Raw genomic sequence first — 21,452 nt, 5'->3', positions numbered from 1 at the left:
AATATGTTAACAAATTTAGGATACTAAACAGCTGCTGATTGTACAGCTATCCTCAGATAACTTTTGCAACTTAGACTTCATTTTCCATTGGGAGATTCAGACTATTGTGATCTCAGTCAAGAATATGAGAGTTAAAATTCAACTGTTTATTTTTGAGAGAATATTATTGTTTCAGTTTTCTGTTTTCAAGTAGGAGTTGGATTTTAGTAGGGTAGGCAGAAAAAGTTGTGTTAAACCTAGAACTCTGTAACGGTCTGGAAGCAAATAGAATGACTTTAAATTGGATATTACTTTTATTCAGTAAAATTAAGAAACAGCATCATCATCTAGGTTCAAAAATCAGAAAACTAAAAGCAAAAAGGAAAATTTGGCAATTGAAAAACATAACATCAATTTTTTTCTATTATGGTATTCAAGATGATTAAGAAAAATGAATAGGAGAATGGTAATGAATACTAAAAAGATAGGAACTCAGATATTTTGTTCTGCCTTTGTCTGAAATGTCAATATCAAAGCATAAAAATAGAAAAAGAGAATTGGGGTATCATGGTGGGAATTAAGCTGAACTGAGTTGTCAGTACAATGTGATTTTGTTATAAGTATAGATAATAAATATATTAATATTTACATTTAGCATAAGCTATAGTCATAATACATTAGAATCATAAATTATTAGTTTCTTTGCATGGCTTTTCAAAATATTGAGACCTAGGTAGATATGTATAAAAATGTAAAATGTTAGTTTATAATGAAAAAGTTAAGTGAGGAAGCAAAAATGGCCAGAATGAACTGAAGCTTTTGAAAATTAAGTGTAACAAAAAGAATCTTTGTGCTTTTTTCCTAAGGACAAGATAGAGCCACGTTATGGAGATAAGATATATAACAAGGAGAAAGCAGATCCCTACTTCAATTTTGTTTCCAATTTTTTCTCACTCAGCAAATGTTCTCCTTAACTAGAATAAATTATAAAAGAGATATATAAAGCAGAGCTGCACAAAATTTATTAAAGTCACAGATCCTTGGTTAAATTTCCAATTTCAAAGCAAAGTGCATATTCCTAGATATTGAAGTAATTTGCAGAATGTTCATAGAAATATTATTGTCTTGAAAGAATTTTAGAAAATGAGATACTAAAGGCTTTGGGGTGGGCAAATACTGTGCTTACATTTAGTAATAGCTAGATACCTGAAAAGAGGACCAATGACATTGATGCTTCATTAAAAATTCCTAGAACATCTGGTTTGTGAACAATTAAAAAAATAACTTTTACTCACTAAAAGCCAATTTACTGTTTATCCTAAATCCTAACAAAGTAACTTTGTTTCTGTAATAGACAAAAACCATGCCATAAGTGCAGTTTTATAAGTTATTTGGTATGCTTTCATGATGTATTTCTAGTCAAGGTAGAGAAATAGAGATGAAAGTAGTAAACTTAAGTGATTTTATAGGTGATTAACTGTATCAAGAGGCTGTTCATGTTGAAGTGAAGAGACATCATAGGTCTTTACTCCTACACTTATGCTTCAAGTATTTAATCTATTAATATTATTTAAATGTTCAAATGTGAGGTGTCAGAATTGTATAAATGAAATATTTCAGAAATGTAGCTAATATGTTGGATGATGAATCAGGATTCCAAAATATTTAAACAATCTATTAGAATAAGAAACTAAAATAAAAGATTATTTCACAGGAATAAATCTATAGCCTTGCCCTTAAGTTTAAAATTATAAGATGTAACTTAGTGATGCTTTATATGATGAAGACCTAGAAATTTTAATTGGCAGGAAATCAGGAATTAGCCAATAATGTAATATGGCTGCTCCCCCACCACGCCAAAAATGTCTCAAGTATAGTCTTCCTAGAAGTATAATGATCCAATTCAATTCTAAGTAGCTTGCAGAAAATTTATAGTGTATCTAGTTTGAATACCAAAACTCGTGTCAAATATTTACAGGCCATATCCTGGCAGTCTAGAGAAGACTGGAAGGCCTGTATATTTTTAGACTGCACTAAAGAAGGTTTTGTAAGAACATCATAGACATGGTCATTTTCAAATATTTGAGATTTAATATTATGGAAAATTGGTTAGCTTTTTTGATACTGCTTCAGAGGGCAGACTGTGCTTAAGATTCAAGGAAACAAAATCTTATTTGTTGGAATTTTGACAAATGAAGTAGCTGTTTTGCAAGTAGTGAGCATACTACTGGTAGAAAATGAACATCTAATGCTAAAAGTTTTGATCATAGCCTTCCAGTATAACTTCATGAATTCTTCAAAACTCTCAGAATAAGGGTTTCAAATCTGTAATCCCGTAGGAATTATTCAATTACGAATATAATTATTCACCACCATCACCCTCTACTGCCAATGCATATGCTCCTCGACTTAACAGTGGGGTTACGTCCCATAAACCCATCATACATTGAAAATATTGTTGGTCAAAAATGCGTTTAAAACACCTAACCTGGCTGGCCTGGTGGCTCAGGCGGTTAGAGCCCCATGCTCCTAACTCCGAAGGCTGCCGGTTTGATTCCCACATGGGCCAGTGGGCTCTCAACCACAAGATTGACAGTTCAATCCCTCAAGTCCGGCAAGGGATGGTGGGCTCCGCCCCTGCAACTAAGATTGAACATGGCACCTTGAGCTGAGTTGCCGCTGAGCTCCCGGATGGCTCAGTTGGTTGGAGCGCATACTCTTAACCACAAGGTTGCCAGTTCGATTCCTCGACTCCCGCAAGGGATGGTGGGCTGTGTCCCCTGCAACTAGAAAACGGCAGCTGGACCTGGAGCTGAGCTGCGCCCTCCACAACTAAGACTGAAAGGACAACAACTTGACTTGGAAAAAAAAAGACCTGAAAGTACACACTGTTCCCCAATAAAGTCCTGTTCTGCTTTCCCAATAAAATCTTTGGAAAAAAAAAAAAAGCACCTAACCTACCGAACATCCTAGCTTAGTCTAGACTACCTTAAATATACTCAGAATACAACATCTAAAAAACCCTGGCAACATAATAAACTGTAGAGTATCAGTTGTTTTCCCTCATGATCATGCCTGAGTGGGAGCTGTGACTCCCAAGTCTTTTTTTTTTAAAGTTAAAATTCTTTCAATGCAAAGACCATATCGAATGGATATTAAAGTGTTATTTTTTGAGCCAGATTTTTCTTATAGCACTTCACTTTCCCCCTTTCCTCCAAATATAAGTAGCAGCCAATTAGTCATGAGAAAGAAAACAATCTGATTATTCTATAACTTATTGTCAAAATATCAGTTTCAGTTTGTGTAAACTCTTTGTATTTTGCTGAGTCCTATATGACTGATGTGACACTTATAATGGAGCCGTGTACTCATTCATTCATTAGAAAAGTATGTGCCAAGTATTGTCCTACTTTCTGAGAATATAATAGTAAACAAAAAAATAAATAAGCTTTGCTACTAGAGAAGTGTACTAGAGTTATAGTTGAGGAGAAATATTAAACAAATTAATTTTAAGTGATGTTAAAGGGCTGTAAGGGAAAATAACGCAGGCGTGAGGTGGTAGGTGTGGTGCTATTTTAGGTAAGGTAGTTCTGAAGAGCTTCCCTGAAGAAAGTAAGTAAGTTTGACCAAAGACTGAATTATATGAAGAAGGAAACCATTTGAAGATCTGCGGAGAAGCATTCCAGACAACACATACACTTAATATAAAGGCTTTGATCAAGGAATCATTTTGAGGTGTTTAAGGAACAATAAGATATATATTTATAAATCCTAGGGAAAGTAAATACACTTTTTCAAAAGAAAAGATATATAAATAAATAGCAAAAATCGGAGGTAAAATGGAGTCATTTAAAAATAACCATTTAATCCGACAGAAAATAAAAAAGGGGGCCAGCCGGTAGTTCAGGTGGTTGGAGCCCTGTTCTAGATGATGTGGTAGATGAGGGTAAATGGGGTCAAATATATGGTGATGGAAGGAGAACTGACTCTGGGTGGTGAACACACAATGTGACACATAGATGATGTATTACAAAATTATACACTTGAAACCTATGTAACTTTATTAACCATTGTCACCCCAATAAATTTTAATAAAAAAACAAAGTGAGTTTCATGTAGCTAGGTCTTGATTTTATCCAACATTTTAATTGGTAGGTTTAGAACACCTGCATTTAATGTAATTATTGATATGGTTGAATTAAAACCTACAGTCTTGCTAGCTTTCTATTTCATCCGTTTATTCATTGTTCCTTTTTAAATTTTCTTTTTTTTACCCCCTTCTTCCACCTCCCCCCACCCACTCCAGTTCAAGCCATTGTTTCTCAGTCTAGTTGTGTAGGACACAGCTCCCTGGCCCATGCTGGTATTATGAGCCTTGTGCTCCCCCTGGCTGGGGCAGTTGGTCGCCAGTCGTCAGCTGGTTGCTCACAGCAGCACACGGCAGCTGTTGCCGGCCACCAGCCACTCCTGGCAGCACTCGGCAGCTCATGGCAGCTTACACCAACCTCGGGCTACTCACGGCAGCCCAGCTCCAGGGAGAGCTGTTGTTCACAATCTTGGCTGTAGAGGGCGCAGCTCACTGGCCCATGTGGGAATCGAACCGGCGACCTGTAAGCTGCTTAGGGCTGCTGAGTGCTGCCAGGAGCAGCGGTGGCCAGTGTGAGTGGCCGGCAGCCGGCGAGAACTGCCGTGAGCAACCAACTGACAACTGTCAACCAACTGTCCCAGCCAGGGGGAGCGCAAGGCTCATAATACCAGCATGGGCCAGGGAGCTGTGTCCTACACAACTAGACTGAGAAACAATGGCTTGAACTGGATTGGGTGGGGGGAGCTGGAAGAAGGGGTAAAAAAAGAAAATTTAAAAAGGAACAATGAATAAACAGATGAAATAGAAAGCTAGCAAGATTGTAGGTTTTAATTCAACCATATCAATAATTAATTACATTAAATGCAGGTGTTCTAAACCTACCAATTAAAATGTTGGATAAAATCAAGACCTAGCTACATGAAACTCACTTTGTTTTTTTATTAAAATTTATTGGGGTGACAATGGTTAGTAAAGTTACATAGGTTTCAAGTGTACAATTTTGTAATACATCATCTATGTGTCACATAGTGTGTTCACCACCCAGAGTCAGTTCTCCTTCCATCACCATATATTTGACCCCATTTACCCTCATCTACCACTGCCCTCCCCCGTCGCCTTCTGGTAACCACTAAACTATTGTCTGTGTCTATGAGTTTTTGTTTCTTTATTTGTCTTGTTCCTTTGTTGCTTTCAGTTTTATATCCCACATATTAGTGAAATCACATGGTTCTCGACTTTTTGTTGTTTCGCTTAGCATAAGAAAAGACAAAATAGTGCCATTTGTGACAAATGGATGGATCTTGAGATTATTATGCTAAGAAACTCATTTTATATGCAAAGACCTTGGTAGATTAAAAAAGTCAAAGGATGTAGTTGCAATGAACAATTGGAAAAGGCAATTAAGAAAACAGTTCTACTCCAGTAACATCCAAAATAATAAAGTTCCTAGGAATACATTTAACTAAGAAGATGAAAGACTTGTACACCGAAAACTATGAATCATCGTTTATCCATTCATCTATTGATGAAAGAAATTAAAGAAGACATGAATAAATGGAAAGATATCCCATGTTCAAGAAGACTTAATATTGTTAACATGTCAGCACTATGCAATATGATCTACAGATTCAGTTCTGTCAACCCTATCAAAATCCAGTGATCTTTTGCAGAAATGGGAAAGCTGATCCTGAAATACACATGGAATTTCAAGGAGCCCTGAAACAGAAAGTCTTAAAAAAAACCAGAGTTGGAGGACTCAAACTTCCTGATTTGAAAACTTACTACAAAGCTAGAGCAATCAAAACTGGTACTAGCATGAGGATAGACATATAGAATTTGCTAGTTTTCTATATGATCCATTTATTCAGACATGTAGAATAGAATAGACATGTCATGTAGAAAAGACGTATAGAATAGAAATTGAGTCCAGAAATATACATCTGTGGCCAATTGATTTTAAACAAGGATGCCAAGACAATTTGATGAGGAAAGAATAATTTCTTCAACAAATTGTGCTGGGAAGAATAGATATCCTCATGCAAAAGAATGAACTTGTACTTCTCTCACACACCATATATGAAAATTAAAGTGGAACAATGATCTAAACAGAGATTTTATGATTTTAAAACCCTAAAACCCTTAGAAGAACAAATAGGGATAAATCTTCATTACCTTGGAGTTGGCAATAGATTCTTAGATGTTGATTCTTTGACAACCAAAGCTTGAGCAACAAAAGAAAAAAAACAAAACAAATTGTACTTCATCAAAATTAAAACCTTTTGGACATCAAAGGACATTATCTAGAAAATGAAAAGAATCTGCAGAATGGTAGAAATTTATTTGCAAATCAAGTATTAGATAAGGATTTAGCAGCCAGGATATACAAAAATTCTTACAACTCATCAGAAAGACAAACAACCAAATTTTCAAATGAGCAAAGGACTTGAATAGACCTTTCTCCAAAGAAGATATACAAATGGACAACAAGCATATAAAGACAGTAAACATATTTAGTCTTTAGGGAAATGCATATCAAAACCATGATTAGGTGCCAATTCACATTCACTGGGATGGCTCTAATAAAAGAAACAAGTGTTGGCAAGTTGATGGAGAAATTGGAACCCTTGTACTACATTGTTTGAAATATAAAATGGTCAGCTGCCATGGAAAACAGTTTGGTGGTTCCTCAAAAAGTTAAACATAGAGTTATGATACGATCCACATAGAGTACCATATGACCCATAATGCAACTCCTGGATGTGCACCCAAAAGAATGGAAAACTGGTATTCAAACAACAGTGTGTATACATGTTTGTAGTAATATTAGTCACAAAAAACGTGAACACAGAACAAAAGTCCATCAGTAGAAGAATTGATAAACAAATTGTTTATATATACAATGAAACATCTTTCAGCCATAAAAAGGAATGAAGTACTGATATATGCTGTAATATGGATGCATCTCCAAAACCTTAAGTGAAAGAAGCCAGACACAAAAGATCACATATTGTATGATTCCATTTATAGGAAATACCCAGCATAGATAAATCCACAGAGGCAGATTGGTGTTTACCAGAAGGTAGGTGGGAAAAAGGCAAGAAACTGCTTAATGGGTAAGGTATTTTACTTTGGACTGATGGAAATGTTTTAGAACTAGATAGAATTGGTGCTTGCCAACATCCTGCATATGCTAAATTGTTGTTCACTTTAAAATGCTTACTTGAATTTTGCCTCAATAAGTTGTTTAAAGAAAAAAAGACTAAAGAAATAAAGGTTTAAGGCTCAGGGAAACAATACCTTTAATTTGAATGATTGCAGTAGAAGGAGGAAATAAGGAAAAAACACATAACATCCCAGTGCTAGAACCCATTGGTTAAGGTCAGGGTAGGACCAGAAGAGACTGAGCTAACTTATATGAGGAACCTTGAGAAGATGAGGAGATCCCTCAGGGCTGGGGTTGGGCATGTCTTAACCAGAGTTGTGGTTTGCATTGAAACTGAAGGAAGAATGCAGTGTGAAATAAAGCATAGGTCAGTGACGGCAACTGGAGAAGTGACTTAAAACAAGTTGTCAGACCAGTGGCCCATAGGAACTATAGCCCAAAGGCAAGAGAATTTAGATGTAAAAGAGACAAGAATTGGAAATATTGGTTATTAGTGGACAATGGGAGAACAGCTTGGGCAAGTGTTGAATACGGGGCTATTATACCTACAATTCAACATGATTTGGGAAGATGTGATGTTTGGATAGGCCAGCTCCATTAATGTGCCAGAGTAAAGTAGACATGGGACTTTCATGTTCCTCTACCTAGGAATAAGATTGTTCATAGAATCTCAGTTAATCTGAGGTGGTCTCAGATTACAAAGGTTAGGAGTAAGAGAGGCCAAGTAGATTGTTACATGGATAATAGCTAATGAGGTGACTCCACCCCCAGTGCATTTTCCAGGAGTGCAGGATCAAGATGGTCTGCCTATAACTGTTGGACACAATATACTAATTACAACTGGGAGGCAAAATGTAAAAAAATGAAAAAGATATATGACTCAAACACTAAACAATAGAAAGCTGGAGTGTCTGTATTATAATGTCAGATAGACTTCAGAACAAGGAATAGTTCCAGGAATAAAGAGGGACATTTTATATAGTAATAGGGACAGTTCACCAAGAAAACATAACAATCTTATTAGGATTGTATGTTTTTAGGGATGTATGTCTTCTAGCATGTATATGCTCCTCCCAGCAGAGGAGCATGAAGCAGAACTAATAGAGCTGAAAGGTGAAGTGAACAAATTCAGTTATAGTTGGAGTTTTCAATGCCCATCTCAGTAACTGAAGAAAGAAGTAGGTGTAAAATCAGTATGGCGGTAGAAGACTTGCAGGACATTATCAACCAACTTGCCCTGATTGATATTTATGGAACACTTTACCCAATAACAGCAGAATATGTTCATTTTAAGTGCATATGGGACGTTTACGAAGATAGAACATCTTATGGGCCATAAAATAAACTCTAACAAATTTAAAGTAATTGAAATCATACAGAGTGTCTTCTTGGATTCTAACAGCATTCAGTTAGAAATTAATAATAGATATCTGGAAAATCCCCAAATATTTGAAAATTAAACAACACATTTTTTTACCCACTATTAAAGACAAAATTTCAAAGGAAATTAGAATGCATTTTAAATGAAAAGGAAGACACAACATTATCAATATTTGTGGGGGTCCACTTAAAGCAGTGTTTAGTGGAAAATTTATGGTATTGAGTGCTTATATTAGGAAATAAAATAAGTCTCAAATCAATAAGCTTAAGAAACTAGACATATAAGAGCAAAGTCAACCTAAAGCGAGTAGAAAGAAGTAATAAAAAGAGTACAAATCAATGAAATTGAAACAGAACAATAGGAGAGAAAATTCATGAAAAGGTGGTTCTTTGAAATGATCAATAAAGTGGATAAACCTGAAGAAATAATAACCAGTGTCAGGATTGACAGTGACTTTTTATAGATGTAGCCAAGTTGTCTCATACACTGAATTCATGTAATTCCTTCCTCATGGTGTTGTATTCCCTGTAATTTAGATTCAGTTCAACATTTTAAACATTTGGATGATAGATGATGTTGTGAACTTAGTTTTGTTTTAAATCAGGAAGCACATAAGTTGTTCCAACTATCAGTGATGCTGAGTTTGATTAAATGCTAAGTTGTTTGCTACAGACTCTTTCCTTTGTAAAGGTATGGTTTCTTTTTTGCACGAATAAGTAATCTGTTGGGAAATACTTTTGTACCAAATAAATGTCTTATTCTTTTACCTATCTTCACCTTTTACGTAATGATTTTAACAGCTAATTGAGTTTCCAAAATGGTGATTTTTAAATCTTTTCTCATTTTTCTACACTTATTAGGTAATGTTCCTCTGTGAAGAGACCTTTCTCTTTTTCCCCCTTTAATTTCTTACTCACTCACTATGGACTCTTGTATCACTCCAGATTCATGGACTTTTTGTTTGTTTAATGTTTTATTTTTTTTATTTTTTTTGTTTAATGTTTTATATCATTTTTAATAGTTTTAATGCTGTTGATACAATATGCCATAATTATTTTACAATAACGTATCAAATTTTCGAAAAGCAGTTTTTAAAACTGCTTTAAATTTTATTTTTAATTAATTTTGATTATGATGTCATTTAAAAAGTATTTCTGCAGTACACAGTTACACCGATTTTCTTTCATGCTGGCCCTTGATAGTGTGAATCTGATATTGTTGGTTTTCAAAAATCATTGAGTTAATTTCTTATTAAATTTAGTGTTTAGAAAATTATATATACACTAAATATATACATACACTAAATATACGTGTGCTAGTATTTAGTACACAGTATATATACTAAATGCTAAATAAATATTCAATTTTAAATTAAATAATAAATATTAAACTAAGCATTATGATTAAACTGTCCCTTTAATATTTGTTTTACATGTTCCATGTCAGTTTTTTCAGGAAGCCTGTAGAAGTAGAAATGATTCAGTAAATGATCCAATAATATTTCATACAGTTGCCTGTTCTCACTGTCCCTTTTAAGTGTGGTGGGGCACAAATATGTTTATGTTGGATGATTTCTCCTGATGAGTCTTGCTTGATCTATTTAAAAGCTTTTGCCCTACACATGACTGCTTATCACGCAGGTATCCTGAATAAGCAGTTTTGTCTAGCAGTTTGTTGGTTTAGATCAGCATAAACAAGGATTGTAGTAGTTAAAGATGCTGAATGCTGAAATAACTGCCTTTTGTAGTTCTTGGGACCTTTGTACCAGGAGGTACTTAAGGAGAGATCAGACAAGATTTCTTCTGACCTTCCTTCTCTTTCCTATAATTCTAGAAGAAAATAGGAATTTTGTGATACTTTTAAGAACCAAGGATTTGATACGAGAAATAAAAACTAATCTTACTTAGATTAAACTCATAAATAAACCTTAATAAATTAAAAACTACCTGTTTGTCAGTGGAAGTTGTGAAATCTAGATAATTTATTTTAGGAAATGTGTTTGTTTAGCACATTTAGGAATTGTCCTACACCTGATTTACCTTGTGGTTTTGTTTTTCTTTTTGAATATGGAAGCTAATGTTTAACATCTCTTCCTGTGTTATAAACACTGCTTAGCTGTACTTTAGTGACATTTCAAGAAAAAGCCATTTAATTTCTAACTATTAGCAAGTTGATATAAGTCTTTCTAAAAATCCAAAATAAAGTGATGGCTTTACAATCTAAAAGTTTGAGAAACTCTTATGCTATTGATCAACATGCCTATAAATCTGGACAGTTTTTAATCCAAAATTAATTTTGACCTTAGTCTAAGATTCAATGTTTTATATTCATTAAATGTTTTATGTAATCATCTTTTCTTTTCAGCATAAATAATAAATGAGGGTTTACTTTAATGGAACTTTACTGTTTGAACATTTTTTTCAGCACTAAAAAAAATCTTGCAGCTAACAGTATGTAAGTAACCAGAGATAACTTTACACCTTAAAGGATGAATGTAATTTTTCAGGTGTTGGGAAGAAATCTTTTAAAGATGATATACCAATTTTTCAAAAAAATTCAGTATGGCAAATCTTTAAATAGTGCATCCATATTGTATGGATTTTTTATTTTTAAGACTATTTGGACCATGTAGTAAGGAGGATTAAAAACTTCGTTGGGGGTCATATGTTGAGGGGGAAAACAAAATATAATTTTTCATTTAATTTTTTTCTGCTGTGGTTTTGTCTTGTATAGAAACCTCTCCTGGACTACTTGCCTTGTATGATAGTAGTTTTTTTTTTCGAATGCTTTAGATGAGACAGTAGAAATATACCATATTCCCACACTATTATAAATTTTATTTTTGAAACAAAGGTTTTATAGGTTGTTTTTGCAACAGTCAATTCCCACTCCCCATGTTTAATATAAAGTATATAATAGAGGGGTTTTATTGTTTTTAAAACCAAAAGTTGACTAATTTCATTCAGCAATTGTTACTTGCTTACTATGAAAAGCACAGTTTAGTTCTGACAATACAGTGGTAAATCATTCAAACTAACCCTGGCATTGCTTACACAGTATATATTGAGATATTTTAAAAATTAACTGCCCAGTTATTATTTAATTAGACTTGTGATAAATGCTACAGAAAAGAAGAATACAGATTCTGTGAAATGTGTGAGTTCCTGAAAAGGACATATAATTATCAGGACTTAAACATAGTTGCTTAATGTGTAATTAAATTTAGAGACTTTGATACGTTTGTGTAGACAGTTCTTTTTCCAATTTGGTTTTTTTAGTTAATAATACATGAAACTTATAAATACGAATATTTGCTTTTCATTGTATCACTCATATATCCTTTATCCTTCAAACACTGAATGTGAGAAGTCATTCTTTTGTTTTACTCAAGACACAGCAAGAAGGATTACTAAGCGCTTTCTGGCTTATCTTTGCCTTTATAACTTTTGCAACACCAGAAAAGCACGTGGGATTAAAAAGTAGGACTACACTTACTAAAAAGGTTTTTTGTCAGTTTCATTGGAATGGGATTGCTAGTGTTACAGGAACATTAAGAGATTCATTGACAAAGTGAACTTGGCTTAAGTGTGGGGAAGTCATTCATTATTTACAGACTTAAATAACCCAGCCATCATAATTGTGGCAGTTGTCATTTGGTAAAACAAATTGTATATATGCCCAGGTTACTAATTTGAATATGAAATACACTCTTCTAGGGATTTCTTATTACAAGAACATTATGTGAAATGTTTAGCATTTTTCATGTTTAGATTTTTAATATTAAATCATTAATTCTTAGAACAGTACATATAAAAACAATGTATTAGGCTCTTTAAAATATTATTTCAATCTTTATATGGCTTACAGGTTAAGAACATGGGCTCCGTAGTTCATACACCCAGTTAACAGAAGTACTCCTTGCTGTCTGACCTTGCTGAGTCTTTTTAGTTACTTTGTTAGTAAAGTCACAGGAATGTAATGTACAACATAGGGAAAATAGTCAATAATATTGTAACAATTTTGTATGGTGACAGGTGGTTACTAGAGTTATTATGGTGATCACATTGTAAGATATATAAATGTCAAATCACTATGATCTACATCTGACACTAATATATATTGTATGCCAACTATACTTTAATAAACAATAAGTTAAAAGAAGTGGTGGTAAAGGTTAAAGGAGAATACAAAGCACTTAGCATTTGTCTGGCACATAATAAGCCCTCAATAGATATTAGCTGCTAGCATCACCGTCATTATTATTATAAACTTTAAAACCTGTTTTATAAATAACAATTTTTACCCCTGCAGGAAAAAAGACAAAGGAGCAGGTAGTTTACAGTAAACCACAGCAGCATCTTCTAATATCACCACTTTGATGCCAATCCTGCCACTCACTGGTTGTGTGTCCTTGGGCAAGTTTCTTAACTTCTCTGTGCTACAGTTTATACAGTGTATAAGAGAGGGTTGTTAAGACTTAAGTGGGTTGTTGTGCTCTAGAATAATGCCTGGCACATAGTGAATGCTCAATCAGTGGTAGCTATTATTAAGAATTAGTATTAACGTTATTCCATTATTATGATTCTACCAGCTTGCTCGGCCAATGGCATAGACTGCTAGTAATAAAAATCAAAACTTAACAAAGAGCTAAACTTGATATAGTAAAGAGTCTTTTTATTATTTTATATTAGTTTCAGGTGTACAAAATAACACAATGATTAGATATTTACACCCCTCACAAAGTGATAACCACCCCTGTCCCCAAGTCTACTACCCATCTGACATTGATATAGCTGTTACAATATCATTGACTGTATTTCCTGTGCTACACTTTACATCCATGACTATAGATATAGATACACACACACACACACAAAGTCTGTGAATTAAGTTTGCAAACTTGCTGCAACAATGTTGCTAACCTTTTCTAATATCAGAAGGATTATTCTTTATGAATTTGTACCAACTGGACAAACAGTTAACCAAGTTTACTATTTGGAAGTGCTGAAAATGCTACGTGAAAAAGTTAGAGGACCTGAATTTTCGCCAACAATTCATGGCTCTTGCATCACAGCAATGCACCAGCTCACATGGCACTGTCTGTGAGGGAGTTTTTAGCCAGTAAACAAACAACTGTATTGGAACACCCTCCCTACTCACCTGAGCTGGCCCCCAATGACTTCTTTATTTACCCGAAGATAAAGGAAATATTGAAAGTAAGATATTTTGGTGACATTCAAGACATCAAGGGTAATACGACGACAGCTCTGATGGCCATTCCAGAAAAAGAGTCCAAAATTGCTTTGAAGGGTGGACTAGGCTCTGGCATCGGTGCATAGCTTCCCAAGGGGAGTACTTCGAAGGTGACCGTAGTGATACCCAGCAGTGAGGTATGTGGCACTTTTTGTAGGATGAGTTCGTGAACGTAATTGTCAGACTTTATGTATATACACACACACGTATTTAACTACAGTTGGCATTCAGTATTCTTCTACTTGAGCTCCAGGTGTACAGCACAGTGGCCAGTCATCTACACAATATGAAGTGACCCCCTGATAAGTCCAGTACCCGTCTGGCACCCTACATGATCTTTACAACATGATCAATTCTATTCACCATACTGTATCTCACATCCCTGTGACTATTTTGTGACTACAAATTTGTACATTCTAATCCCTTCACCTTCCTCCCCTGCCCCCAATTCCGCCTTCCATCTAGCAACCATCAGTTTCCTCTCTGTATCTCTGAGTCTATTTCTGTTTTGTTTGCTCATTTATTCTGTTCTTATAGATTCCACATATAAGTGAGATTATATGGTATTTATCTTCCTCAGTCTGACTCATTTCACTTAGCATAATGTTTTCTAGGTCCATTCTTGTTGTTGCAGATGGAAAGATTTCATTCTTTTTTATAGCAGCATAATACTCCATTGTATAAATGTACCACAACAATTTCTTAATCCTGTCGTCTACTGATGGACATTTCAATTGTTTCCATATCTTGGCTGTTGTGAATAGCGTTGCAATAAACATAGGGATACATATATTTTTTCAAATTAGTATTTTGGATTTCTTCGTATAAATACCCAGGAGTGGAATTGCTAGGTCATAAGGTAGTTCTATTTTAAATTTTTTGAGGAAACTCCATAATGTTTTCCATAGTAACTGTACCAATTTGCAATCCCACCAACAGTGCATGAGGGTTCCCTTTTTCCACATCCAAGCCAGCACTTGTTTGTTGATTTATTGATGATAACCATTCTGACTGGAGTGAGGAGGTATCTCATTGTGGTTTTTATTTGCATTTCTCTAATGATTAGTGATGTTGAGCATCTTTTCATATGTCTATTGGCCATCTGTATGTCCTCTTTAGGGAAATGTCTCTTCATCTCCTCTGCCCATTTTTCAATTGGGTTGTTAGTTTTTTGGTGTTAACTTGTATGAGTTTTTTTTATAGATTTTGGATATTAATTCCTTATCAGATGTATCATTGGCAAATATCTTTTCCCATTCAGTAGGATGTCTTTCTGTTTTGATGGTTCCCTTTGCCATGAAAAAATCTTTTTAGTTTGATATAGTCCCATATGTTTATTTTTTCTTTTGCTTCCCTTGCCCGAGGGGTATGTCAGTAAAAATATTACTAAGGGTAATGTGTACAAGTTTACTTCCTATATTCTCTTGTAGGAGTTTTATGGTTTCAGGTCTTACATTTAAGTCTTTAATCCATTCTGAGTTTATTCTTGTATATGGCGTAAGAAGGTTGTCCAGTTTCATATTTTTGCATGTATCCCAGCACCATTTATTAAATAGACTGTCTTAACCCAAAGTAAATTCTTTCTTTCTTTGTCGTAGATTAAATGACCATATAGGCATGGATTTATTTCTGGGCTCTTTATTCTGTACCATGATCTATGTGTCTGTTTTTATGCCAGGGCCATGTTGTTTGGGTTGCTATAGCCTTGTAGTATGATTTGATGTCAGGTAGCGTGATACCTCCTATTTGTTCTTATTTCTCACGGTTGCCATGGCAATTCTGGGTCTTTTATGGTTCCATATAAATTTTAGGATTATTTGTTCTAGTTCTGTGAAAATTGTCATTGGTATTTTGATAGGGATTGTGTTGAATCTGTAGATGGACATTTTAACTATGTCCATGAGCATGGTATATGTTTCCATTTATTTGTATCTTCTTTTTATTTTATTTTATTGGGGAATATTGGGGAACAGTGTGTTTCTCCAGGGCCCATCAGCTCCAAGTCGTTGTCCTTCAATCTAGTTGAGGGCACAGCTCAGCTCCAAATCCAGTTGCTGTTTTCAATCTTTAGTTGCATGGGGCACAGCCTACTATCCCATGCGGCAATAGAACCAGCAACCCTGTTGTTCAGAGCTCGTGCTCTAACCAACTGAGCCATCTGGCTGCCCTATTTGTATCTTCTTTAATTTCTCTCTTCAGTGTTTTACACTTTTCTGAGTACAAGTCTTTTACTTCCTTGGTTAAATATATTCCTAAGTATATATATTTTCTTAATGCACTTGTAAATAGAATTGTTTTCTTAATTTCTCTTTCTTAGTTCATTGTTGGTGTTTACAAATGTAACTGATGTCTGAATAATTTTGCTCCTGCTACTTTACTAAATTCATTTATCAGTTCTAATGTGTTTTTTTGTGTGTGTTTTTTTATTTTTTGGAATTTTTGGGGTTCTCTTTATTGATATGGTAAAGTTTTTAATAGACTAAACATTGACAGAAGTATCACAAGTCTTGTATCACTTTCCTGACAAAATTTAGATTTGCAAAAGTTTCAACAGGGGAAATTGAAAATGGTAGAAATAATTACCAGAAAAGATTAAATTGCAGAAGCTCTAATGGGTCAAATTTGAAATGGACCAAAAACAAACAACAATAGAACCTCTAATCAATAAATTTAATTTTATTTGTAAAATTTACCCTATATTAATCAGGGTTCTCCAGAGAAACAGAACCAATAGTATACATACATACATACATACACACACACACACACACACACACACACACACACACACACAGATTTATTGTGAGGAATTGGCTTACACCATTATAAAGGCTGAGAAATTCCATAATCCACCATCTGCAATCTGAAGACATAGGAAAGCCAGTGGTGTAATTCCCGTCTGAGCTCAAAGACCTGAGAACTAGGGAAGCTGATGGTGTACATCCCAGTCCAAGGTTATGAGAAGTCCAATGTCCCAGATCAAGCAGGCAGAAAAGGGAATGAGTCCTTTCTTTTTCCGCTTTTTGTTCTGTTTGGGCCCTCAACCCACTCACACCGGGAAGGGCAATCTACTGAGTCATCTGGAAACTTCATCATAGACACACCCTGAGGTAATGTTTAATCTGAGCATCCTATGGCATAGGTTGACCCATAAAATTAACCATCACAAGTCCAACCCTTGTCAGTTTTAAACCATACTTAATCTCCACGTAAAGACAAGAGCAATAACAAGGTCATAATTCTGCCTGACAGATTATCCTACAATTATCCTACACACCTTCCCTAAAAGAGGAGGTAAAGTCCTTGAGTGGTGTTTTCTCTTCTTGATATCATGTAACTCAAATACTATGATGTAACATTAACAGTGCTTATTATATACTGTGATCTAAAGTTAATGCATCTTGTATTACATAAGGGACTAAAAGAAGAAAGAAGATAGATATAGATACACACACAAACAGTCATAGCAAAATTAAAAGGAACTACTCATGACAGTTACCACCCTCATTTCTGTAACAGGTCACGTGGTCATAGCTAGTATTTATGACTACTCTCTTCCACTGCCCACTCAGTATTCATTTTGCCTTCAGCATGTAACTCAGCTGATCATGGTTCTTTACCTGGTGGGGTGACCCAAACCTTCATTCCTGAAGGGTCTGGGCCCTTAGTAATCCTTCCTGGATTGGGTTGTTGTAATTTTTCATTGATCTGAATCATGGGGCATGATAATACTAAGAGATACCCTAAAGGATTGCCTGTATTCCAAAATCTAAGGGAGGAGAAAGTTTTAAGTAAGAGTAGTCAGTTGACTGTCTAGTGAAGGTAAGAGCCAAATAAAGGGACTTTATTGAGTTTTTATGTTGCTACTGGGTATAATATTGTTATTGATTAGAGAGGTTTTATCAAGGGATGAGGACTAAAGCTAGTTTGCAGTGGGTTGAGCAACAAATGGGAAGTACGAAAGGAGAAATAACATGTAAATTGTGGAATTTAGAATTTATCCCTCAAACAACAGGACAATTAGAAGTTTTATAAATTTTATTGAAAAAAAAATTTCCAATATTAGTACACTTTTTTTGTGCTTGGTTGGATCAGTTGGTTTATACCAGATCAAAGAGTCCATTCTCATATGGGCCATTAGGCTTTGATATATTCCTAGGGATCTCAATATAGAGTCTTGGCAAACAAACCTGAACTACATTTATCAGGACTTTAGATTAAGGGTAACAAACAAACAAACAAAAAAACCCCTAGTATGACTCATAAAATAGGTGTGATCTCATTTAAAAAAATTACGGTACCTGCAGTTTAGATGTGGTCATAACAAAAGAGTGCCTTTTCCCTATTGGGTAAGGTAAGTATTTGCTATGTGTTGCAGATGCACTTCTTGTATTGAAATATTATTTTAATAGCATCAGAAAATTACTATGAGAAATAATGTATAATACACTGAATTAAAAATTCCTCATTTGCTTAATAAATGAACTGTTAGTTTAAAAACCCACATCATCTTTTTGGATACCTGGGGCAAGGGAGTACCATATGTTTTAACTAAGTACTTAATGGTTTTTTAATAGAGTTTTAGTTTGACATTTATTTTGTTCCTAATGTATTGAGGAGTAAAAGGAACCGTTCTTTACTAATGCTAGTTCAGTAGGGGATTGTTCTCTGTGACTATTTTGGAATTTTGAGTTGTATTTTTTTCTTTACTACATGAATTAAATGTGAAGTGATAGTTTATTTTAGGAAGTCTTTTATAGTGGTGAATTAGATATATTTTTTGCTTTTTTAGAACAATTTTTATATAGAAACTGGTTTAAAAGGGGATTTTTTAAGTGGCTGCATTGGTATTCAAATTATAGAATAGGAAAAGAAATGGAAAGGTTTCATGCTTCCATGATTAATTTCTTCATGCAACATCTGCATTTTCCTCTGCTTCCAGCAATCATTTTCATGCGTATCTTTAAAGAGATCTACATTTCTAAGAGAAAATAGATTTTTGTTCTGCTAGGATTTTGGATGGTTCACATCATTGTGGATCCCTTGTTTTTATTTTTATTAGATTAAAATAGAATTTCCAGTAAATGTGTACTTGTCTTCTGTAGTCTGCAGTAGTACTGTCTACTAGCAATATAATGTGAGCCACAAATGCGTTTTAAAATGCCATATTAAAAGTAGTAGACTATTACAGAGAAAATCAACAATATTTTTTGTTTAATTTGGTGTATTCAAAATGTTCTTTGAACAGGCGATCAATATAAAAATTGTTAATGAGGTATTTTGCCTTTTGCATTTCATATTTTCAAAATCCAGTTTGTATTTTGCACTTACAACCTTTCTCAATTTGGCCTAGCTGCATTTCAAGTGCTCGGTAGCCACTGTTGTACAGTGCAGGCCTATAGCGCCAGACAAATTCTTAGTATCTGATGGATAGAGAGAAAGAGATATTTATCTTCTATAAATTAGATTTGATTAGTGTAATAACTAGTTACCAACACCTAATAAATAAGGTGATCATCTTTATATATATGAAACTTGGACTTTTTTATTCATTGGAAAGTTAATTGGAGGAGAGATGCTGAAAATATTGGGTAAATGAAACTTTCACTATATGGTTGCCCTTAACTGCATTGTATAATTGCATTTATTTTTATTGTATATACATGTTCATACTTCTTGAAATTTCAGTATATGTCTATAATTTTGTAGCATAAATGCAGTTCCAACTACAATGAAGATTTTGTGCTACAGCTAGAGAAGGAATTGGTCCAAGCCCGTTTGAGTGAAGCCGAGTCTCAGTGTGCGCTAAAAGAGATGCAGGATAAAGTTCTGGATATAGAGAAGGTGAGAACTATTCCCAAGTTAGAGGAGATGTGTGATAGATATTTGTTAAGTACTTATTGAGCAATTAAACTGGACTTGGTGGTTTGTTTGTTTTTTACACACTAGAAACCTTACATATTAGTTATTAAGAGAGGAAACAGAAAAAAATAAGATTCCCAATTATTTTGTTGTTGTTGCTGTATTACTCAAAACCCCATATTTAAGGGTAAAAATGGAGGTTAGAGCCCTTTCAGAGGAAAACAACCAGGATAATTTTGATATGAATAATATTTAAATGCTGGAAAAGAGAAACTTAGGGGATAGAAATTAACTGTTGTCCTCAAATATTGTAACATCTTCATCTGTAAGAGATCAGATATAACTAATACATAAACATTTCAGGGAAAATTTCATCTGAGTGTAACTGTTACAACTTTCCATGCTACAATAAGCCACCTCAGGATATACAGGAAGTTCTTAGCCTGAGGTATGCTACAGAAGCTAACTTACCTCTTTTTCAGGGTCGTTAAAGAACTTTAAGGATTAGATAAGTAGTGGAAATAGAAACGCTTTTAGGTTTCTTATAACCCTCAGACTTGAGAGTCTGTATTCTAGATGGCAAACTCTGAATCTGTTTTCTCATCTATAAAATTGTTGATGACTTAGGCTGTATGTTGTTTGTTCCTTTCATCCCTGGGTAGTATCTAACTATTAAATCAAAAGCTCATAAATAATGGACATGACACACTCAAGTTGTCCTTAGCTATTTCTTAATGAAATAGAGCAGGGCAAAACTATAATCAGTTGGAATAATAGTTTTGGAAAATTTGTTTGCCTATTTGTTGAAAAAAAACCAACAAGAATACTGTGAAAAATCCAACAAGAATACTGTGAAAAATGCCTAACAGAATATTTGGTCTCTAACTTAGGAGTATTCTGGGCTCCATGATTTAGGTAAGAATCTGGATCTCTCCATTTGGAATATTTGGTAAAAAGAAATGTCCTTGGGTTCAAGTTAAAACTGGATTTCTTAAGTAGTTTTGTTGGTATTCATGGTATAGGGTAGAAAGGAAATTAGAAGGTTTCATGCTCCCTTTGGTTAATTTTTTAATGCAGGATTTTCTTTTTAGGCCTCTACAGTAAATTTCTAGTTTTCAATTGAGAAAACATTCAAAGTCCATCATGAAAATGTGCAGTTGGCAAGAGTAACTCTATTCCATCATCTCTGGGGGCTAAAATCTTCATGTCCACCATGAAATATTTTAGAGATAGAAAATTTGATAGATTCAGGACTTAAAAATCTCTGTAATACCTCAGTTTACCTAAGGAGCTTTTACTGGGGCATAATTCAGGATCTCTTGGTCACTCCCCAGAGCAGTTTAATACAGGGCTACCCTATATCCTAAAGTGGTTCTTTCAATATGGTAGGAAAATAATCTAAATTTTGTACCCTTGAAACAAATATTTAGATAACCTTAGTATTAATTTTGTGACTATTAATATAAATATGACTAATGTACTGCGATTTTACACTCCTTTCCAAAGCAACATGCTGAGAAAATACAGCAAAACAGATTTTAGACTATTCTTTACCATAAATCTTTACAGTATAAATGGTGTTTATGGTTCATTTGGAGTCCTAATCAGAGGTTAGTAAATTTATTGCTATGTTGAAAAACATTTTTAATCCTGTTGCTCTGTAACACCGATTTGTATTTTATTAAAGCAGAGTTCGACTTTTTGTAGTCTCAAAATTAAGTACAACT

General features: G+C 34.3%; 1 protein-coding gene across 8 annotated transcripts in view; it reads left to right on the top strand.

Annotated features, from left to right (window-relative positions):
• The window catches only part of EVI5 (ecotropic viral integration site 5), a 229,097-nt gene that overhangs the window by 126,654 nt on the left and 80,991 nt on the right, over positions 1-21,452 (top strand). For all 8 annotated transcript variants that reach the window (XM_074335138.1, XM_074335136.1, XM_074335135.1 and 5 more), the window contains one exon: positions 19,573-19,707. In XM_074335138.1, coding sequence (XP_074191239.1) covers positions 19,573-19,707 — 135 coding nt within the window. The remainder of the gene's footprint in view (positions 1-19,572; positions 19,708-21,452) is intronic.

Source organism: Rhinolophus sinicus, linkage group LG06, assembly GCF_036562045.2.
Source record: "Rhinolophus sinicus isolate RSC01 linkage group LG06, ASM3656204v1, whole genome shotgun sequence".
Lineage (NCBI taxonomy): Eukaryota > Metazoa > Chordata > Mammalia > Chiroptera > Rhinolophidae > Rhinolophus > Rhinolophus sinicus.
Note: the sequence above shows the minus strand (reverse complement) of the source record. Positions and strands in the feature narration are given on the sequence as shown.